General features: G+C 25.5%; 6 protein-coding genes across 6 annotated transcripts; 3 read left to right on the top strand and 3 right to left on the bottom strand.

Moving 5' to 3' along the window:
* Positions 1-538: 538 nt before the first annotated feature.
* On the bottom strand, positions 539-2143 carry MKS88_002755 (AP2 domain transcription factor; the record flags this gene model as incomplete). The annotated part of the gene is made up of 4 exons (XM_067215792.1): positions 539-687; positions 828-876; positions 1066-1282; positions 1845-2143. The coding sequence occupies 4 exons, from the start codon at positions 2141-2143 to the stop codon at positions 539-541; spliced, it is 714 nt and encodes a 237-aa protein (XP_067073336.1).
* A 2476-nt stretch (positions 2144-4619) lies between these two features.
* On the top strand, positions 4620-6104 carry MKS88_002754 (vivapain-2; the record flags this gene model as incomplete). Its single annotated transcript, XM_067215791.1, has 1 exon — positions 4620-6104. The coding sequence occupies one exon, from the start codon at positions 4620-4622 to the stop codon at positions 6102-6104; it is 1485 nt and encodes a 494-aa protein (XP_067073335.1).
* Positions 6105-8645: 2541 nt separating this feature from the next.
* MKS88_002753 (vivapain-3) lies at positions 8646-10124 on the top strand (the record flags this gene model as incomplete). The annotated part of the gene is made up of 1 exon (XM_067215790.1): positions 8646-10124. The coding sequence occupies one exon, from the start codon at positions 8646-8648 to the stop codon at positions 10122-10124; it is 1479 nt and encodes a 492-aa protein (XP_067073334.1).
* Positions 10125-13181: 3057 nt separating this feature from the next.
* On the top strand, positions 13182-14693 carry MKS88_002752 (vivapain-2; the record flags this gene model as incomplete). Its single annotated transcript, XM_067215789.1, has 1 exon — positions 13182-14693. One exon carries the CDS (start codon positions 13182-13184, stop codon positions 14691-14693), a length of 1512 nt encoding a protein of 503 aa, XP_067073333.1.
* Positions 14694-15865: 1172 nt separating this feature from the next.
* Positions 15866-17730, bottom strand: MKS88_002751 (histone-lysine N-methyltransferase SET7; the record flags this gene model as incomplete). Its single annotated transcript, XM_067215788.1, has 5 exons — positions 15866-15925; positions 16204-16291; positions 16603-17044; positions 17189-17293; positions 17541-17730. The coding sequence occupies 5 exons, from the start codon at positions 17728-17730 to the stop codon at positions 15866-15868; spliced, it is 885 nt and encodes a 294-aa protein (XP_067073332.1).
* A 92-nt stretch (positions 17731-17822) lies between these two features.
* Positions 17823-19717, bottom strand: MKS88_002750 (histone-lysine N-methyltransferase SET7; the record flags this gene model as incomplete). The annotated part of the gene is made up of 2 exons (XM_067215787.1): positions 17823-19120; positions 19603-19717. The coding sequence occupies 2 exons, from the start codon at positions 19715-19717 to the stop codon at positions 17823-17825; spliced, it is 1413 nt and encodes a 470-aa protein (XP_067073331.1).
* Positions 19718-22028: the final 2311 nt, after the last annotated feature.

The following is a 22028-nucleotide window of genomic DNA, read 5'->3' as shown; positions in this document are numbered from 1 at the left end:
TTATATTATATATATATATATATATATATATATATATTATATATATATATATATATATATATATGTATATATATAAATACTGTTTTAAAGGTTTATTTTTTTTTCTAAATATTTTTATTGAGCAAGGAGAATGAAGAAAATTTTTTTTTTTTTTTTTTTTTTTTTATACATGTAATTGTTTAAAAGAAAACAATAAGAAAAATGTACAGGAAAAAGAAAGCATTAAGTAAAAAGAAATGCTACAAATAAGATAATAATGACAAATCCCTGTATATATATGTGGGGTCATATGAATAATGTAGTCCAATGTAAGGTTTCATATATACACACAAGAAGGTATGTATGTATTTCCCTTCAAAAAGGGTACTTTTTTTACCCTATTTTAAGTAGATTATTAAAATATATTAGAAAAAAACAGAATACTATTACTACTTCTTTTTAATTCAAAATATTTAATATTTAGTTTATTTGAAATATTGTTCACACTAATGTCTTTTCTTAATCTGAAGAATAAATGCATGTACATTGGCTTTGACTTCTATTTCTGATATTTATTAACTCGTTCAATTGCTAATTTTTTCGCTGTTTCAAATCCGTGATACTCAGCGGAAAAGGATCTAGATACTGGAAAATTGTTTAGCCGATAAAAAGATACCCAGCAGTTAGTTACAACGTCATAATGAACACCTACAGGTATGAATACGAGAGTACATGCATTGTTTTTAGGTACATATATGTATATGAATGTTTGCACATGTATAAATATTCACAAACAAGTGTATACATAAATGAACATTTTATAAAAAGGTACGATGCATTATACTCACCTTCTACCCCTGACTCAAACTGAGGCTTCGTATTTAGATAATTGTTAACCTAAAAAGGCATGTAGCAATTTTTTTAAATAGATCATATCAAGCAGGACAGAAAGAATTATGGTGGACAATAAAATGAATTAATATTATAAGGAGGCGTAGCATTTTTAATTTTTATAAAAAATAAAATAAAACAAAAATTAAAATAAAATAAAATAAAATAATAAGCAATAAATAATTATCGTTTTACTTTTAAGGTTTCATAAAATTTAATTGCTTCTTTTTTCGCTGCCTCTATGCCATACTTTTTAATAGGGAATGGTTTTGCGTTTAACTTATTATTTTGAAACCAGAAAACCTCCCATTGCTCATTTAATTCTTCATATTTTATATTTTCATTATCAGAATCAAAGTAGCTTTTCCGAATAGTTACTTCTTTAGAACGATTAAGATGAACGGGGTGAAATCTAATTTAAAAATATGAAAAAAAAGAAAAAAATATAGGTAGAAAAAATATGAAAAAGAAAAAGAAATTAGTACGTTATTATAGTAAAAATAGAATGATTTATAAGTATTATGTTAGTGCTGACTATCTGTATATGGCTCAGCTTCTAATAGCATTAGTTGCACATGAATTATAAAAAAAAATGCTTGCATAAAAAAGTCAATATAATTTTGGGGTAAAATTCGTTATTTTGTAGCGTATTTGTTTTTTCATTTTTATTAAAGCTCGCTTAACCAGATGTACTGTTATAGTGTTATATTATTACTTTATTTATTTATTTATTTATTCAATTATTCATTTATTTATTTATTTATTTATTCATTTATTCATTTATTCATTTATTTATTTATTCAATTATTCATTTATTTATTTATTCATTTATTCAATTATTCATTTATTTATTTATTCATTTATTCATTTATTCAATTATTCATTTATTTGTTCATTTGCTTGTTCATTCATTTAGTAATAATTTTTTCTTTATTTTGTTTTATTTATGTATATTAATACATTATGGAACGAACCTATTTTCAGGATCCGAGCGAAATTTATTTCCTATTCCCCACTTAAAGACATGCTGAACAAAAAGAGACTTTTCTCTTTTTTCGGGACTTACAATTTTATCAATATTATGGCCATCTTTTTCCTTTTGTTTACATAAGTGTGAGTTGTTTTTAATAACACTTAAATATGTTGAACTTTTTCTATCTTTTTTTAATGGACTTGTATGAAGAAATTTACTAACACATACAAGGAAAAACCTTTTTTTTTTTGAAGGGTTATCTTTTAACAAATTAAATGAAGTACAAATACTCATAATCATTGCAGTTCTTCATATGTTCAACCGTAAAAAAAGGAAATGTTCATGCATACAAGCATAAGGTAACTCATGTACCTATATATATACGTGCACATATATATATACAAACAATACATATATATAACATGTGCGTTGGCAAATAAATGAGGAACGACTTAATTATATTTCTCAATCGGAAACATTCTACTTTTGTATAAAAAAAATTAAAATTCTTTTTTTTTTTTTATATTTAATTTAACTATGTTTCCTTGTGTTGTACATAACATTAAACACGAAAAAAAAAAAAAAAAATTATGCTTCTTATCTTTTTAATGTAATATTATTGCTTTTAATGACATAATTTCTTATATATGCAAAAAGAAATTTACAAGAATTCAAAAATTTTGCGTTAAAAGTTTATTACTTTTGTACACCCCATATCATTTTTATTTACTTCTAATCTTAAAAAAAACTTTGCTCATGGCATAATGCTTAATCCAACCAGTACATACGAGAAAACCATTTTGTATGCATGATTGATCATGTGTGCACTAGATATAATTCCATACAAAACTAAAATATATACTATATTATTATTATATATATATATATATATATATATATATATAAATATACAGCATGTATATGCGAAAATATAAAAAAAAGGTACTACTATATATACATAATGGAACAAGAGATATATTTGAAAATATAAAAAAAATTGTATAAATATCACATACACAGCATATAAATAAAGTATGAACAAATTAAAATGAAAATGTACGTATATTTAGTATATAAGAAATATATTATATGAATTGTTCCCCTTTTTTTTCATAAGTTTTTCACTTAAAAATTTGTTTTTTCGTTTTAACCCGAGCAATTTTCAAGCATGTGGAAAGGGGTAAGTTCCGATTTTTTTTAATTTCTCATATATTTTGTAAATTAGTGTTAAAGGGAAAAAAAAAAAAAAAATAAATAAACAAGAAAAAGATTTGTTTTAAAATTATTTTACACTTAACCACACAATATTATTATATATATAAATATTTATATATATTTAGCATCTACACTACCATTGTTGAAAACATTTTTTCTCATATCTGTAATATATATTGTACGTATATAATATCATTATATAAATTTACATTTTGTAAAAAACATAAAATAAAATGTAAATGTGCAAACTTCAAAATATGTAGAATTTACGAATTATGGGAGTTTTGCAAGGATTATATGATTATATATTTAATTTCTTTTTTTTTTTTCTTGCATGTTTCATATGTAATTTAAAGTTGACATCACCCTGCGGGAACATAATATAAATATATACAAACAGTTTAAATTTTTCCTAGTTTTGAGAAAAAAAAAAAAAGATACCTTATACATATATAATATATCCGATTATGTATGAACTTTTGCTTTTTTTGTTTTTTTTTTTTTTTTTTTTTTTTTTTATTTATTAAACATGGATAATAAATTAAACGAAATAAAAAAATGATAAATCAAAAAAAAAAAAAAAGAAAAGAACAAAAGAAAAAGCAAGGTAATAATAGAGTAAAATAGAACAATAGTATTCAAAATGAAACACTAAATAGTTTAAAAAACAGAAGTGCTATTTTATGTATATAATATTATTATGTACATAGATTGATATATTATGTAAAAGAGGTAATTTTATCCTCTCGAATTAAATTTTTTTTTTTTTATTGTAAATTTGTTTAAATTTGTAAATATTAAGATTTTCAAATATTCCAATATTCAATTATTTAGATATTCTACAATGATTTGAATGTATAAAAATAAATGTAATTTTTCCTTTTTTCGTTAAACTGTCAAAACGCATGTATATATTGTAAATGTAAGTATATATGTACATATAGATATAATATATTTGTAATATATATATATATATATATATATACATTATATGTATGTATATGTATATTTATATATTAAGTACATGTATTGTAAATTTTTTAAGAATAATAAGAATAAGTAACAATAGTTACATAGTAAAAATTTACATATATATATTTTTAATTATGTCAATTTTTTTATATGAAAGAGTTAATTGATTTTGTTTTAATTTAATGAATAATTATAATAGAAAAGAAATAATATGTTATTATTACAATATTTTTTAAGTTTCCAAAAAATTTTTTTTTTATTTTTAAATTGTTCGATTATCAAGGATATTATATAAATAAATAAATATATATATATATATATATATATATTGCATTTGTTTGTATCTATTTGTATGTATATTTATTTATAATATATTTTTTAAACAAATTAAGGAATTTTTATTATTGCGTTAATTTACCCTTGCCTTTTCCTTCTTTTCAATTTATATTAACCACATATATTTAATATATATATGTTTATTGTGATATATATATACACATAGTGATATATATACATATATCTTGATATTTATACGAGCTACATAACAATTAATTGGTATTCTGTTCTTTTCTGAACGATGGAGTATCACATGGAGTATTCTAAGGATAAATATGTCAAGCCAGAAAGAGAATATTTTGTAGAAAAAATGGAGGATAACAGTAGTGCAAAAAAGAAAAAGAATTTACTCATAGTATTGTCAATTTCGGTAGTATGCATATTTGCATATTCACTGATTTATTTCATAAGAACAGGAAAAAATAAGGATATATTTGATAGATTAGATAAGGAAAATGATAATGACGATTTTGTTATTAAATCAATTTTGAAGAGTAAAAGTGGAAAGAAATTTATTGTATCAAAAATTGAAGAGCTCATATCATCACATGATAAGATTAGTGGTAATGATTTAGAAAGGGAAAACCAGTCGAATTATAATAATAATGCCGTAGTTAAAGGAAACCACAATAGGAGTTGTACTAGTTGTAGTGGTAGCAGCAATAGTAGTTATCAGAAAAGGTTTGGAAATTTAAAAGTAGTAAAAAAGAACGATCAGGTGAATTTCTATGATACAAAATTTTTAATGACTAATTTAGAATCAGTTAATTCTTTTTATATGTTTATGAAAAAACATGGAAAGGACTATAAATCCATTGAAGTTATGCAAGAAAAGTTCCTTATCTTTTCCGAAAATTTAAGAAAAGTAGAAGCACATAACAAATCCAATAATATTTTATATAGAAAAGGAGTCAACCAATTTAGTGACTTAACTTTTGAAGAATTTAAAAAACAGTATTTGACTTTAAAAAAATTTAATCCAAATAATGGAACATATAAATCATCCAATATAATTAGTTATGATGAAGCAATAAATAAATATAAACCAAAAGATGCTGTGTTTGATCATGTAAGTTATGACTGGAGGTTACATAAAGGTGTTACCCCTGTTAAGGATCAAGGAAATTGTGGTTCATGTTGGGCCTTTAGTGCTGTAGGTGTTATAGAATCTCAATATTCAATTAGAAAAAATATTTTTTCATCAATAAGTGAACAAGAATTAGTTGACTGCTCTAATAAAAATGCTGGATGTGATGGTGGTTTTATTCCTTTAGCTTTTGATGATGTAATAGAGTTAGGAGGTTTGTGTTCAGAGAGTGATTATCCTTATGTAGGTAAAGTGCCAGAATTATGTCAACTCGATAAATGTAAAAATAGATATACCATTAGTAGTTATTTAGAAGTACCCGAATTTAAATTTAAAGAGGCAGTTCAATTCTTAGGACCCATTAGTGTTAGTATTGCTGTTAGTGATGATTTTGCTTTCTATCAAGGAGGTATATTTGATGGGGAATGTGGTGATGAACCTAACCATGCTGTCATTCTTGTTGGTTATGGTGTAGAAGAAATATATGATACTATGTTAAAGAAAAATAAAAAACATTATTATTATATTATAAAAAATTCATGGGGAGAAACATGGGGTGAGAGAGGTTTTATAAAATTAGAGACAGACGAAAATGGATATAGAAAACCTTGTTTATTAGGAACTGAAGCGATAATTGCTATGATTGATTAGAGGAAATAGTAATAATACAAAAAATATATGTATGATACGATATGAAAAGAGGGGGATCCCTTAGCATTTTGTGTATATTTACATAAGTGTAAAACGACGATGCGCTTGTTAGTTCAGGTCGAAGGAAAACAACCACCTTACTGACATCGAATAGTCGTTTCATGCTATTTTAGTTTTCCTTGTGTTGTTCATTAGAAAGGATATAAATTGTAGTATGTTCTGCATACACACGAAACGGTTCCTATTATACACATATATAAATTATATTCCCATGTTGGCCATAATTTAACTCTATTTCGTTGATGTCCTTATCCTTTATATATATATATGTATTTCGCTCTTCTTGCTTGACAGATTAAATTTGTTATTTGTCATTTATTATTTTTTTTTATTTCTTTTGCAATTTTATCATTTTGTTACTATATACCTCATTACTACTTTTTCATTATTTCACTTATTCATTTTTTTATGATTTTTTTATTTTATAATTTTTTTACTTTTTCATATTATGACTTTCACATGTTCTTATTTCTTTAAACGTTCTGAATAAAAGCTAAAGATCAAAAACATTAGTTAAAAAAGAAACAACAAAGAAATAACACGTATGTATGCAAATGTTAGCAGGCTGCGGTGCTACACACATTAAGCCATTTTTATACACACAAGAACGCATACGTATGCATGTTGTATGTATGCGTGTATGTATGTATGTATGCGTGTATGTATGTATGTATGCGTGTATGTATGTATGTATGCGTGAACGTATGTATGTATGCGTGAACGTATGTATGTATGCGTGAACGTATGTATGTATGCGTGAACGTATGTATGCGTGTACGTATGTATGCGTGTATGTATGTATATATATATATTTGTGTCAATTTAACGGTAGGGAAAACGTTTCTTTATCGGTGTGTTTTGCTAATCTCATCCATGTGTATTAAAAATTATAATTATAAAAAGAATTTTTTTTTTTTGTAGTAGAAAAGTTTTAAAATAATAGTGGCAGTTTTACAAAATTTAATTTCAGCTTTTTCATTTTTCCTCTAATCAGTTGCGCCATATTTTTTAAAGCTTAATATTGTTGATTTGCTTTTTTGAGAGCATTTAAGCCAATTTTGCATTATATATATATATCAATAAAAAAGTGGCTTAACCAAGTGGTGAGGAAACAATGAACAATAAAAAGAAGCAACACAAAAGTAGTTTAAAAATTTTAAATTAATTTTTGCTTTTTTTGTTGTTTGCTTAATAGGTAGGCAAATTAAATTGATTCAGCCCTTTGAATTGGTATACCATCTGATTATTTCTATGAATAAAAAAAATTAAGCCGTAAAAAGGGCACATAATATGTATGTATGAATGTATAATTATATGTACAAATATATAAATATAAAAAATATATACATATATATATAAACATAATATGTGCGTTACTTAGTCTTCTAATTTCTTTAGTACGCTTAATTCTTTGTAATAATGTAAGGCACGGTAAAATAAAAACATGGTGTAAAACCGATGGGGAAAATGCAATAACAAAAGAACAAATTTTACATAACTCACAATTTATATCAAAAAAAATTTTTTAATTTTTTTTCTCTTTTTTTCTAGAATATTTATTTTTTCACCATATATATTATATGTGTATAATTCTAAATTTTAAAAATTTTTTAACATTAATAATTATTTATATATTAAAATATTTTCATAAATTTTGCGTGAAATTGATATTAAGGGAATGGCCTATAGGGAGAATAGTAAAAAATTATTTATTCTTTTTTCCGTTACATTATTAATTAGTGCAACATTAAGAAGTTTTAAGCTAAGGTTTTTTTCTTTCCTTTTTTTTCTTTTTTTCCTTTTTTGCTTTGTTTGACTTTTTAACTTTTTTTACTTTCTTACTTTTTTACTTTCTTACTTTTTTCCTTTTTTCCTTTTTTCCTTTTTTCCTTTTTTTTCATTTTTTACATTTTTTTATATTTTTTTCCTTTTTTACATTTTTTTATATTTTTTCCTTTTTTTGCATTTTTTGCTTTTTTCCTCCTTTTTTTTGTTTTTTTTTTATTTAGTACAGAATAAAGTCCATTTTACTATTAGTAGAATTTTCAGTAGAAACATAGTATACTCTTGTAACACTTTAATTAGTTTTAAAATAAATAGTACATATATTTATCCCTTTTAACGTTGGAAAAAATAATAAATAAGTTTGTTACCTTTTAGCATTTCAAAAAAAAGTTCAACCTTTTTTTTTTTTTTTCATCCATAACGCTTGCATAAAATAGTATATATTTTTTTGCATTGTAACATAATATTATTTCCCGAAAAAAAAAAAAAATAAAGTTTTGTTTGTTCCTTTTTAATGCGCAATTAATATTTTGATGATTACGTTTAACATTATATGCTTGTGTTAGTTCAACCAGATTAAACCTTTCGTTTAAATTTGTTAAATATACGTAGTAGGGCAATTATACGTATATATTTATATACGTACATACATAAACATATATATATACATATATACATATATATTTTTTTTTAACGATGGAGTACCACATACACTACTCATCAAACGAATCAATTAAAACGGAAAAAGAAGCCTTTGGAGAAAAGGAAATTGATAAAGTGCCTTTTAAAAAGAAAAAGAACTACTTCATTCTTCTGTCCGTTGCAACAATTTGTGTTGTTGCTTGTTCCGCACTTTATTTTTCAAGACCCAAAAAAAATAACTACACGTTTAATGACTCAATTACAGAAAACATGAATGACGATTATATAATAAATTTTTTATTAAAAAGTAAAAATGGAAAGAAATTCATTGTGTCAAAAATAGAAGAATTGATGTCTTTATATGATAAAAACGATAATGATTTAAAAAAAAATGGAATACAGTATAATAAAACTCTTAAAAAAGATGGATGCAATGATAAAAAATGTGTTAATACTACTACATATATGAACAATGTGGAAACTGTAACAAACGGGATAAGATATAATGGTATAAATTTTATTGATATGAAATATTTAATGAGTAATTTAGAAACAGTTAACTCCTTTTATATGTTTATGAAAGAACATGGAAAGCAATATAATTCTGTAGAAGAAATGCAACAAAAGTTTCTTATCTTTTCAGAAAATTTGAAAAAAGTAGAAGCACATAACAAATCGAATAGTTTATATACAAAAGGACTTAACAGATTTAGTGACTTAACGTATGAAGAATTTGAAAATAAATACTTAACATTAAAAACATTCGATTTAAAAAAAATTGGTAATAAGTTACCACGCTTAAGTGAATACGAAGATGTAATTATTAAATATAAAAAAAAGGATGAAAATTTTGATCATGTTATTCATGATTGGAGAAAACTTAATGCCGTTACACCAGTTAAAGATCAAAAGAATTGTGGTTCCTGTTGGGCTTTTAGCACAGTAGGAGTTGTAGAATCACAGTATGCCATTAGAAGAAAAAAATTAGTCCAATTAAGTGAACAAGAATTAATTGAGTGCTCTTTTAAAAATAATGGATGTTTATATGGATTTATTCCTTTAGCTTTTGATGATATGATAGAATTTGGAGGTTTGTGTGAAGGAAAATATTATCCATATATAGATTTAACTCCAGAATTATGTGATATTGATAAGTGTAAAACAAAATATGAAATTAAAACTTATGTAGAAATACCGCAAGTTCGATTTAAGGAAGCCATACGATTTTTAGGTCCTTTAAGTGTAAGTATTGCAGCAAACGATGATTTCGCTTACTATCAGGGTGGTATTTTTGATGGTTCTTGTGCAAGTTCCGTGAACCATGCCGTAATTATTGTTGGTTATGGTATGGAAGAAATATATAATACCGCACTAAAAATAAAGGAAAAACACTATTATTATATTATCAGAAACTCATGGGGGAAAAAATGGGGTGAAAAAGGATATATGAGGATTAAAACGGACGAGTTTGGACTATTGAAGACTTGCTTATTGGGTGCACAGGCCTTCACCGCTATTATTGATGATATTTAGGGCCATAATACAGAGGGTACACACATATGAAAATGTATATGTATTTATTGTATTTTTTATTTTTTTTTAAGTCCCACGCGTGTGTATGGTTAATAAACATTATATTGAACTATTTAATTTTTAAATAACATACATTAATACCGCCGTATTACTGATTTCCGTATACACATGCATTAAGAATTTGTAAATATATTTTGATGAACATGATTTATATGAACTTTTTTTTTATAATTTTATTTTTTTTTAATTTTATTTTTTTTTATTACTATATAATTTGATTAGCAATTTTTTTCTTTTTTTTTTTTTGAACTTTATGAACAAACTAGCTAAAAAAAAAAAAAATTTTTAAGTAAAATAAAAAAGCTGCATTAAAGATTTTAAACCTATTCCTGTATTATGCTTAGTGACACACACAAACAAAAAAGGGGAAGAAGCAAATGTTAAAAATAGGCCTTTTCTGATAAAACATGAACCGTTCAGAATTTATTACTTTGCGTTAAGTGGTCATAAAAAAAAAAAAAGAAGTTGTAATTAAATACAATATATACAATAAAACATGTTAAAAAATAAATTGTGATAAATTAAGATAAAACATGTTAAATTAAAAGTTTAATAAAATAGGGAGGGATATATAACACCCTAAACATCTGTCAAATGCAGATTTAATTTTTATTCTACTCTCAAGTATCTATGATTATTGAGCTACTTCTATTTTAAGGCCATTCGTATTTTGAATTCTACATTTTGAATTCCATATTTTGCATCCAACATTTTACATTAAATTTTTTACACTCATTCTAAGAACTTTCCCATTTGTTAATTCAGTTCTACATATTTTATATTATTATATTATTAGAATTATAAAAGCAGTTTTTCCTAATATGTTTACTGCTTTGGAATAGCTGGGATAAGTAGAGTGAAATATAAAATTTTAGCAGCAGTAGTAACAAGAATGTGTTCGACGTAAAAATATAGTTATTTAAGACAACTAAAATACGCATAAATATAATTGCGTAAATTGTACTTTTTCAAATAGCATTGACTGTAATGAGTTGTAAAACTGGAATTACATTAAAGGTGTTTTAGGTAAACTTTAATGCATTTATGTATCTCTGTTACATCGGAATTGTATTTTCTTTATTTTTATGATTATGTTTTAGCTAATCTGTTGCTAATTCGATGCTAATTCGATGCTATTTCGATGCCATGTCGCGCTCATTTGTTGCTATTTATTTTTTTTTCCAGTAATATGTCTTTCTTTTGAAGTTTTATACAAATTAAATTAATTTTCGTATTTTTCCAAATTGCAGACTTTTCCTATTTTTACATAATTGTGTTTTGCGCGGAGAACTTCGTTAAAACATTAACTATAAATGTAAATTTTTTTTTTTTTTCATTTTTTTTGTCATAATGGAAAAATTTTACAACATACGCGTCTGTAAATATTAATGTATTTATTATAATCTTTACTAAATCACGTATTACATAACTAATTATTGAATTATTGCATTATTACATTATTGCATTGTTGCAATATTAATTTTACTAAAAAATGAAAAAAAAAAAAAATTAACTTTAAGGAAACTATTTTCCCGTGCGCACAAATAGATTTACATATTTCCCCTTATCAACATTATATAATTTCCAGATATAAAAAAACCACTCTTCAAATATACGTTACTTGTAATATATAGCCATAAAACAACAGTACTTCTTAATAAACTATTTTAAGTGGACATTTTGTCTTATACTTAATTGTTTAAAAAGCACACAACGTATTTACGTAATATTATATATATATATAATATATATAATATATATATATATATATGTATGCATTCGTACGTATGTAAACGTATGCACGTACGTACACACATATGTATAAATATACATATATATGACATATATATATGTACAACTTTGTGGTTTTTTTTAAGTTTAGTTCTGATTGCAATTTCTATTTACTTTACTGCACCATATTCATAACATACATACTTTCCCAAATTTTGCTTGATAATAGACTTAAAAAATATTAATATCGATACAGTTACTATGCCGATGGCAATTTTGTAATAACGTATTTTCTAAATAATAATAACAAGGAAAAAATAAAATAGTAATAACAGTAAATAATATACAGTAACAGTATATAATATATAAAATAATAGTATATAATTTACAACAATAGTAAATAATATACAATAATAGTAAAAAAAATAGTAATAATATGATAAATAAAATATGCATTACAACGAAATCAAAATATGAATATAACATAGAATAAAAAAATTAAAACACAATAATAAAAAAATTTGTTAATAAAAAAAGAAATTTTTTATTGTTATTTTATTTTTTCTTTTTTTTAGAATATTTCCACATACAAATTCTTTTAATTATTTTTTCATGCAAAATTTTTATGGAGTTAGAATGCACTTTGGGTTTATACATAAAATATGCCAGTTTTTTTGCATCTTTTTTTTTTTATATATATTACATTTTTGTTTTAAGTGAAATTTTTAACAGAATAAATATTTTTGTTTGTTTGTTTTTTTTTTCTCATTTTTCCAATTTCTTCCATATTTCCAATTCATTTTATTTTTTCTGTTTGTTATTTTTTTCATATTTGTTATATTTTTGCTGTATTTTAAATTTTTGCTATGTTTTAAATTTTTCCAAGTTTAAAATTTTTCCTATATTTTACATTTTTCACATTTTTCATGTTTTTCTTTTCTTTTTTTAATTTTTTAGTGTATGAATAAAATAAAAAATAAAATTTTTTATTGTAGTTGGGGCATACTTTTAATGTCTTTGTAATAAACTTGCAGTGAATAGAAGATTCTCATGCGAATTATTTTGATCTGCGCTTTTTTTTTTTTCTATATGATAAACATAAATATAGAGCATATGTAAACATATGTAAAACATATATATATATGACGTATATACAACATACATAATAAGAAAATAAAACGCGGATAAAACATAAGGATCGCTTCTATTAAACACAAATAAAGCGCAAATAAAACATACACTGTTCTATTTCGTTATATCTGGACAATGGAGTATCACGTGGAGTATTCTAATGACAAATACGTTAAACCCGAAAAAGAACTTTTTGTGGAAAAAACAGAGGAGAGCAGCAGTTCTAAAAAGAAAAAGAATTTACTGATCATCTTTTCCATATCAGCAATATGCATATTTGCTTGTTCCGTAATATATATCAGCAAATTAGGACCAAATAGCGAAATTTTTAATAATTCATCTACGGAAATTGTGAATGATGACTTTGTAATTAATTCTTTATTAAAGAGCAAAAGTGGGAAGAAATTAATTGTATCAAAAATTGAGGAACTAATATCGGCATATGACAAAAATGAGGAAAACTTAGAAAAGGGTAATGAGAAGACTAACATGATAATTGCATTGGATAGTAGCAACAGTAATAGTAGTAGTAGTAATAATTATAATGAAAATAACAATGATAATTCAAGTAGTTATAAGAAAAGGTTTGGAAATTTAAAAGTAGTAAACAAACAAAGTATAGTAAATTTTTTTGATACAAAATTTTTAATGAATAATTTAGAAACAGCGAGCGCTTTTTATACGTTTATAAAAGAGCATCATAGAAAATATAAAAATGTGGATGAGATGCAAGAGAAATTTCTTATTTTTTCGGAAAATTTTAAGAAAATAAATTTACATAACAAATCGAATAATTTATATAAAAAAAAAATTAACAGATTTGCAGATTTAACTTTTGAAGAAGTGAAAAATAAATTGTTAACTTTAAAAAAGTTCGATGCAAGTGATAGTAATAATAGTAATGGGTATAAACGAGCACACTTAAGTAATTACGAAGATGTACTGAACAAATATAAGCCAAAAGATGCTGTGTTGGACTATGTACGTTATGACTGGAGGTTACATAAAGGTGTTACCCCTGTTAAGGATCAAGGAAATTGTGGTTCATGTTGGGCTTTTAGTGTTGTAGGTGTTATAGAATCTCAGTATGCCATCAGGAAAAATGAGATGATTTTTGTTAGTGAGCAAGAATTAGTTGATTGTTCATTACATAATTTTGGATGTGATGGTGGATTCACCTCCTTAGCTTTTGAGGATATAATAGATATAGGAGGATTATGTACAGAAGATGAATATCCCTATGTTGCTAATATGCCGGAAATGTGTCAAGTAGATTCATGTCAAAAGAAATATACCATTAATAGTTATGTAGAAGTACCTGAAGATAAATATAAAGAGGCTATTCAGTTTGTAGGACCTATTACTATATCTGTAGCAGCCAGTGAAGATTTTATATATTATGACGAAGGTATATTTGATGGAGAATGCGCGGGAGAACTAAACCATGCTGTATCGATTGTTGGTTATGGTGTGGAAGAAAAGTACAATTCAGTTACCAAAAAGAATGATAAACATTATTACTATATTATTAAAAACTCGTGGGGAAAATACTGGGGAGAAAACGGATATATGAGAATTAAAACAGACGAGTTTGGACTCAAAAAAACTTGCTCGTTAGATGAAGCGTATATTCCTTTAGTTGAGTAGGAGACAAGAGTGAGCTACATATATATATATATATATATATATATATATATATATATATATATGTATATGCGCCTTGTGTGCGTTAAGATAAAATTAAGCACACGTTCTCCATTTCATATATAAGTTGAATTTAGAAGCACTATATAATAATAAAGGTCCCAATCCCCTCCCCCTTTTATTATTGTAGAAAAAGTGAAAAGGTGGTTGTACTGTACATACGTAAGGGTAAGAAAACTTTTAAATAAATACATCTTTGAGTAATTTCTTTTTTTTACCGTTTTTCTCCGTTTTGCGAATTTGTTCACATATTTTTATTTATTTATTTTTTTTTTTTAGCATCCTTTTGTCGTTTTGTTTAGCGTTTTTTTGATCACTTTTATGCGTTTTTACTGATTCCAGTTCATTTTTATTTTTTTGCGAATTTTTTTTGCTCATTCGTTTGCTCGTTTTGCCATACTTTATTTGATTTTTTGTACGTGCCTTTTTTTATTATTTTGACCAAGTTTTTTTTGATTATTTTTACTAAGCTTTTTCTGATTTTTTTCTCATATTTTCTTAGTCTTTTTTGCCATACCTTTTTTCATCATTTTTTACCGTCCTTTGTTCTTTTTTTTTTTTCCTTCTTTTTTCCTTTTGTTACTACTATTTAGTAATTCCCTGTTATTAATAATAATATTCTTATTTTAAATGTTGTAAACAAATATAGTCAGAATGAAATGAAAAAAAAAAAAAAAAAAAAAAAAAAAATAAATACAAATAAAACACAAATAAAACTATAAAAAGTAGGATGTATTTATAAAATCGTAGAAACAATTTTAAAATATTTAAAATTAAAATACTAGAATGATGATATAATTTTTTATTAACAAATATGGTTTTATTTTTTTTTACTTTTTTTTATTTTTTTTTTCTTTTTTTTGCTATAAGTACATTGTGTGGATGAAGCATTGTAATTTTTTTTTTTTTTTACTTCTGTAGAATTGACAAATTTTGGGAATAAAAAATGTGAGCTTTCGGACAATAAGACAATAATTTAATATTTGCGTTTGGGCTTTTCACATTATACATAAGTGGAGAGAAAAGTACTACGATACCGACAGAAATGAAATATGTCCCTTAACATAAGCATATATATACATATATGTATATTTATATGTATATTTTATTTTTGTTCACTCCTCTATCTGTGGGGCATCTGTAGTGGTCAAGCTATCAATCCTGTAGTATTTGTTCTGAAGGAAGAAGTGTGCATGTGTATGTATACTCACATGTTGAGTGTGTTAATAGTATTGTGACCATGTAGTCTTCCTTTCATAGTGTGCGCATATATATGTGTGTATAAGCGTCAACATATATGTCCGTGTGTTTGCGCGTGTACGTCGATGAACATTTACATATATATATACATGTTATACATTGCGTATACGTATCGATATGCACATATATATAGCTACGCAGACAGGTAGATGGATGGACGTGGTGTGCACTACATTTACTCTTTGTTACTTACCAAGGAGTCCTTTAAGTAGTCATGGGAATACCCACATAATATTTCCAGTAAATGTATGGACTTCAAAAAATGTGAACAAATTCTTTTCCTAAAAAATGGTAAGAATAAGTGTACAAATAAAATTCCCAAGTTCATTTTTCATCTAACTTTTCAAAACGTATATATAACAAATGTTTATTCACATTTTGTCACTTGATTGAGTATATGAATATTTTATTTTTTTTAGTAGGGAGGCAGAAATAAAAATATAATATATATATATATATATATATATATATATATATATGTCATATATGGTACTGTATATGTGTACTATATAGTGTAAAAAGTAAAGTGTAGATATATATATATGTATACATATTAAAACCAAAAAAAAAAAAAAAAATTTTTTTTTATTACTTGTCTTCATAGGAAATTGTAAAATCATTTTCTGTTAATAAAATATCAGCATTGATAGAATTTGCATGAATTTCTCCTAATTCTTCATATAACCAAGCCAATACATAATTGGCTCTAGGTATTACATCAACAGCATATCTAATTCTTAGCATTTGGTAATATATAGCTTTATTCCATTGACAAGCATCTCTATATCCTTCAAAAAGTATTGTATATAACTGATACATAATCCAGTGTTGAGTAAATATTTTTTCTGCCTGTACATAGACAGCTAAGGCATCTGTCAAGTCACTTTTGTCTGTTTGTTGTAACCTCTCTATGTAGCTATTTTCATATTCAATGTATTCGTATGCTGTACTCTCTGATATTTCTGATAGACAAATGTTACACTTGGTTATTATAGGTATTTCATCATGGTACTCGCTCTTTATGAAAAAAGTCCCTGCGCAATGTTAAAAATGTGTGTGTATTAGGATGTATAGCGGTGTACGTGTGTATGTGTTGAGTGAGTGCATGTCTTGTAACACCAAGCACTCCTTAACAATACATGCAACACTCGAACTAGTGGTATCCCTTTTTCTTTTACCTATTCCACAAGTTGAGCACTTAAATCCCCTGGAGTTGTCAACTGGATTTGTACACCTACTGCACATGCAGACAAACAGCCAATTCGTGAGCTTTTCTCTCCTGACTGCATATAAAGGACGGGATGAGTAAACATATTAAGTATAAATTTTGGCAATTATAAATAAACACACACATACATTAGAGCATATACACATTCGTATGCCTACATATGCATATACACATGCATGCACATGTACAAACTCTTACACATGTGGTATGCACTTGTAAAAGAAAGCGTTTTCGTGGGGGGAGACCCTAAACACTTTTGTTCTCATGTTCTCTTGTTCTCTTGTCTTTTTTTTTTTTTTTACTGTTGGAGGATTTATACAAATCATCGTCCCCAAGATACGATATTGTAAGTTCGTCCCCGACATTTAACTTGACCCTTGCCCGTAAAACGAAGCTATCATTTTCCCCGTAATGCCAACAAGCAGTTGAATTGCAGCTATGGGCGAGCATCGAAATGCCTTTAAAAAAAATGAACGCAGCAAATAATATCATTTTGCGCATATTTTTCATGCTATTTTATAATTCTTTTTTTTTTTTTTTTTTTTTTTTTTTTACATTTTTACGTTTTAATGTGTTTAGTATGCTTAATCATTTTTGCTTTTTCTCTTTTTATCCTTGTTCTTGTTTTTCTTTGCTCTTTCTCTTTCTTTTTCTGCTTTACGGTTGTACAGGACCAATCCCTCGTTGTCCGTGTGGTGACCGAAGGCATTGTAGTGCCAGACTTGTATGATTCTATCGTAAATATCGGGTTCTATTAATTTGTTTTTATAATAGTAATATTTATACCCATTTTTAGTTATTTTTTTCTCACAAACTTTATCTAAAACATTGAATACATCTTTATCTGCTCCTTTGTCAGGTTCTGGAATCCACTTATCAATACATGCCTTAAAATCAATATCATTAAGTAGAGTAATTGTACACAAAGCAGCAAAATGCCATTTAAGTGGTAATTCAAAATTCTCTTCATTATTTAATTTATTTAAATAATCCCACAATTTTTCATTTAAACTTGGTGTTATAATGAATAAGGGTTTTTCTATAAATATGATAGAACCAGGTTCTAAATTCTTTCTTGTAAACATACATCTACCTTTCCCTTTAACATATGCTACTTCTACTTCATTATCTATTTCTTCTGTACTGTAGATGTCTAATTTTTCTTCAAAATATACCTCGTTTTCCTCAGACTCATTTGCTAAATGAGTTTCACTCTTATCAGTTAATATACTTTCTTTACTGTGTTCACTCTGTGTATTGCTTTTTTCTTCATCTTTTTTACTGTACTTATTATCTTTGGTTTGGTCTTCGTACGTATATACACTCTCCTTTTCATCGTCTCTCGCTTGATCATCCATATATTCGTATTCGTACTCGTCTGCTTCGTCCGCTGCTTCGTCTGCTACTCCATCCTCCACTTCGTCCACTGCTTCGTCTGATAATACATCCTCCGCTTCGTCCTCTTCGTATGTCCCATGCAGTGCTCTCCCCTTTAACTGTTCAATATCTGCTTCACGGTACAAATCTAGTTGCTCATAAGGTTCCAAATATTCTTTCGTTTCACTTTGGTATTTTCCAAAGTCACCACGTAGATATGTAAGTTTTTTTTTTTCATGATCGTTCATATATTTGTTATGTTCAGTTCTTTTCTTTTTAATATAATATTCATTAGTAAAATCTGTGCTAACAGTAGTTAAATCTTCATTCATCCGCGAAAAGGAATTTAAATAAAATTTTTCTTTTTTTCGATTTTGTTCGCTTCCTAATTCGTTATTCATTACATAATAATCTTCTAAACTGTTTTCTCGTTTTTCATTTTTATTTTCATTTTTTTTTATTTTATTTTTATATGTTTTGCCGTAGTTCTGTTCGGACGTGTCCTCTAAAAGGGGAAAGAAAGAATAGGTTTACATGTGTGTATATACATATATATATACGTATACGCATATACATTCGCATAAGTATATCTGCATACATATATACATATAAAAATGCAGAGAAAGGATTAAAAATATGAAATAACTGTCTACAGCGGAGAGGAATGGGTCATTATGCTATGCACATACACTTGTGTCACAACAGAATTACGCAAAAGTTGTTGTTACTCTTTTTATTATTTAAAAAAAAAAAAATGTACACAGATTTATAAAACAAGAAATTGAGTTATACGATATCAGGTTCAACGAGCATATTTGCATGTCCACGGTATAAAAAGGAAATACAGAAAAATAAGAGCGTGCTTGTATGTATGTCCTAAATATATGCATATGCACATATATATATATATATATATATATATATGCCAATTTTATATACGTATGCGCGTGTGCAAACATGCATGTGTATGAGCACAAATACAATTACCTTCTAAATCTAACGTTTTTGCATGAGCCCAGTCTCTTTCATCAATTGTATCTACTTCTACTAATTTTTTTTTTTTTCTACTAGATCTCCTAAGTTTTCTAAATATAGTTTCCATAATTACTTATTTTACTTTTTTTCTGCCTATTCTATATCACTATATTTGTCACTTTTTTTTTTTTTTTTTTTTTTTTTTTTTTTTTTTTTTTTTTTTTTTTTTTTTTTTCTTATTTTTTCTTAGTTTTTTGTTATTTTTGCTTATAATAAATTAATTAATTGTGTATTAAAAGACAAATTCATTGGAATGTGTTAGTTTGTAAAGGGAGTACACACAGTTATGTATGCACATATGTATATATACTTATGTACACAAAAATGTATGCACATATATACATATATGTACATGTTAGCAAAAAAACATAGCAGAATCATCAAAACTAAGCGAAACATGTCAAAGCTAACGTAAATTAATAAAACGAAAAGGAAGAATATTGCACATTTTTAAAAATTTGCAGAATATGATATTTTCAAATTGACAGAGAGCAAATTTCTCCAACGCCTTATGTTTAGGTCAAAGTTACATATATAATTATACGATATGTTAGAATATACGCATATATATATATATATAAATATATATACATACATATACGTACATATACACTCATAAACGTAACTATACACACATATACATACATATACACGTATAAACGTACTTATACACACATATACGTACATATACAAGCATAAACATACTTATATACACACATACGTACATATACACACTCATACGTACTTATATATATACATACAATTCTGGTTTAATTACCATTACACATTTTTATAAGTATATTAACAAACGATTAAAAATGTTCAACGTTTAACACTTTAAATTATGGTAGAAAACAAACATTGCCAAAAAAATTGAATTCATAATATATGGAACCTACAACAAGTTTATAGGAACATTGTTCATAGGCACATTGTTCATAGGCACATTGTTCATAGACACATTGTTCATAGACACATTGTTCATAGAGATATTATTCACATAGATATTGTTCATAAAATTAGAAACACACAAGTGTATATGTATAGGGGTACATTTTTATATGAATTCACATGTGTAAACATACATGCTCCGGCGTATATATGTACATGCAAGTGTGTATATATCCATGTACTATGTAACACGCACTTTAAGTATCATCAAATTATGAGATAAAATGAAAAGGTAAAACAAAATACCAAAAAAAAACAAACAAGCTGGAAAGGTGAAAACATACTAAAGATTGAACAGACAAACACTTAACAGAAACATTAAAATAGTTATCAGTGAAGTTAGGGGTAATCATACAAACATATATAAATAGATACAAACAATTTATGTGTACATATATTTATATATATATATATATATATGTAGACAAAATACACACACACACAAGAAAAAAAAAAAAAAAATTATAAGAAGAAAACGTTTTCCCTGATAAAGTGAAAAACAAATTTTTTCTCACAAACATCACATATATATAATATATATATATATGCGCATAAATATATGTACAGATACACATATGCATACAATGTACACGCGCGCAATTACATAGATATCAAATATATAAATACATTTACGCATAACTTATATATTATGCACATTGCTTTCACAGAAACATATTTTTTTTTTTTTTTTTATTTTCATATGTATTATTTAATTATATATAAAATTGAATGGTTGTAAAAAGACTCGCACACATACGCTAAGTAAAAATATTTTTACACACAACTTTATGATTTTCACATTTTAATCTTTTTTATTTTTTAGAACTTTTCACAAGAATTCTTTTAAATGCAGTAACATATTACTCGCGTATTATTAACATATTATTCAGGTATTACTCTTTTTAAAAAAAAAAAAAAAAAAAGAAAAGTTATATGGCACATGTATTTTGTGTTATATGTTACACTTTATGTGTTATTAAATTCATATGAACGAACATCTTACAGACTTATCTATTTCTACAATATTATTTGTATTCCTTAAGTTTGAACTTTTTATTGCTCAAATATTTGTGGTGCAAACTTATGAATATGTATCAACTCATTTTTTTCTTATTTAAACATAAACAATTGGAAATTGGGGGCAGTTAAAGATCAAACACAAATCAACAAAGCAAGCAAAAACGTGTATATATGTATATATATATACATATAAACTAATGTAGCAAGTTTTACATTTTATTTTATTTTTTATTTTTTTTATTTTTTTTTAATGTTTGACTGTATAACTCTTACCAACTTACATACTTGATAAGGGGAGTGTGGAAGAAAAGATAAAATAAAGAAAAAGAAAAAAAAGCGCAGAACAAATTGTTTTTCAGCCTTTTGATAAATATTAAAAGCATAAGAAAGAATATAAACATGCACTC

This window comes from Plasmodium brasilianum, chromosome 9 (assembly GCF_023973825.1).
Source record: "Plasmodium brasilianum strain Bolivian I chromosome 9, whole genome shotgun sequence".
Classification (NCBI taxonomy): Eukaryota; Apicomplexa; class Aconoidasida; order Haemosporida; family Plasmodiidae; genus Plasmodium; species Plasmodium brasilianum.
Note: the sequence above shows the minus strand (reverse complement) of the source record. Positions and strands in the feature narration are given on the sequence as shown.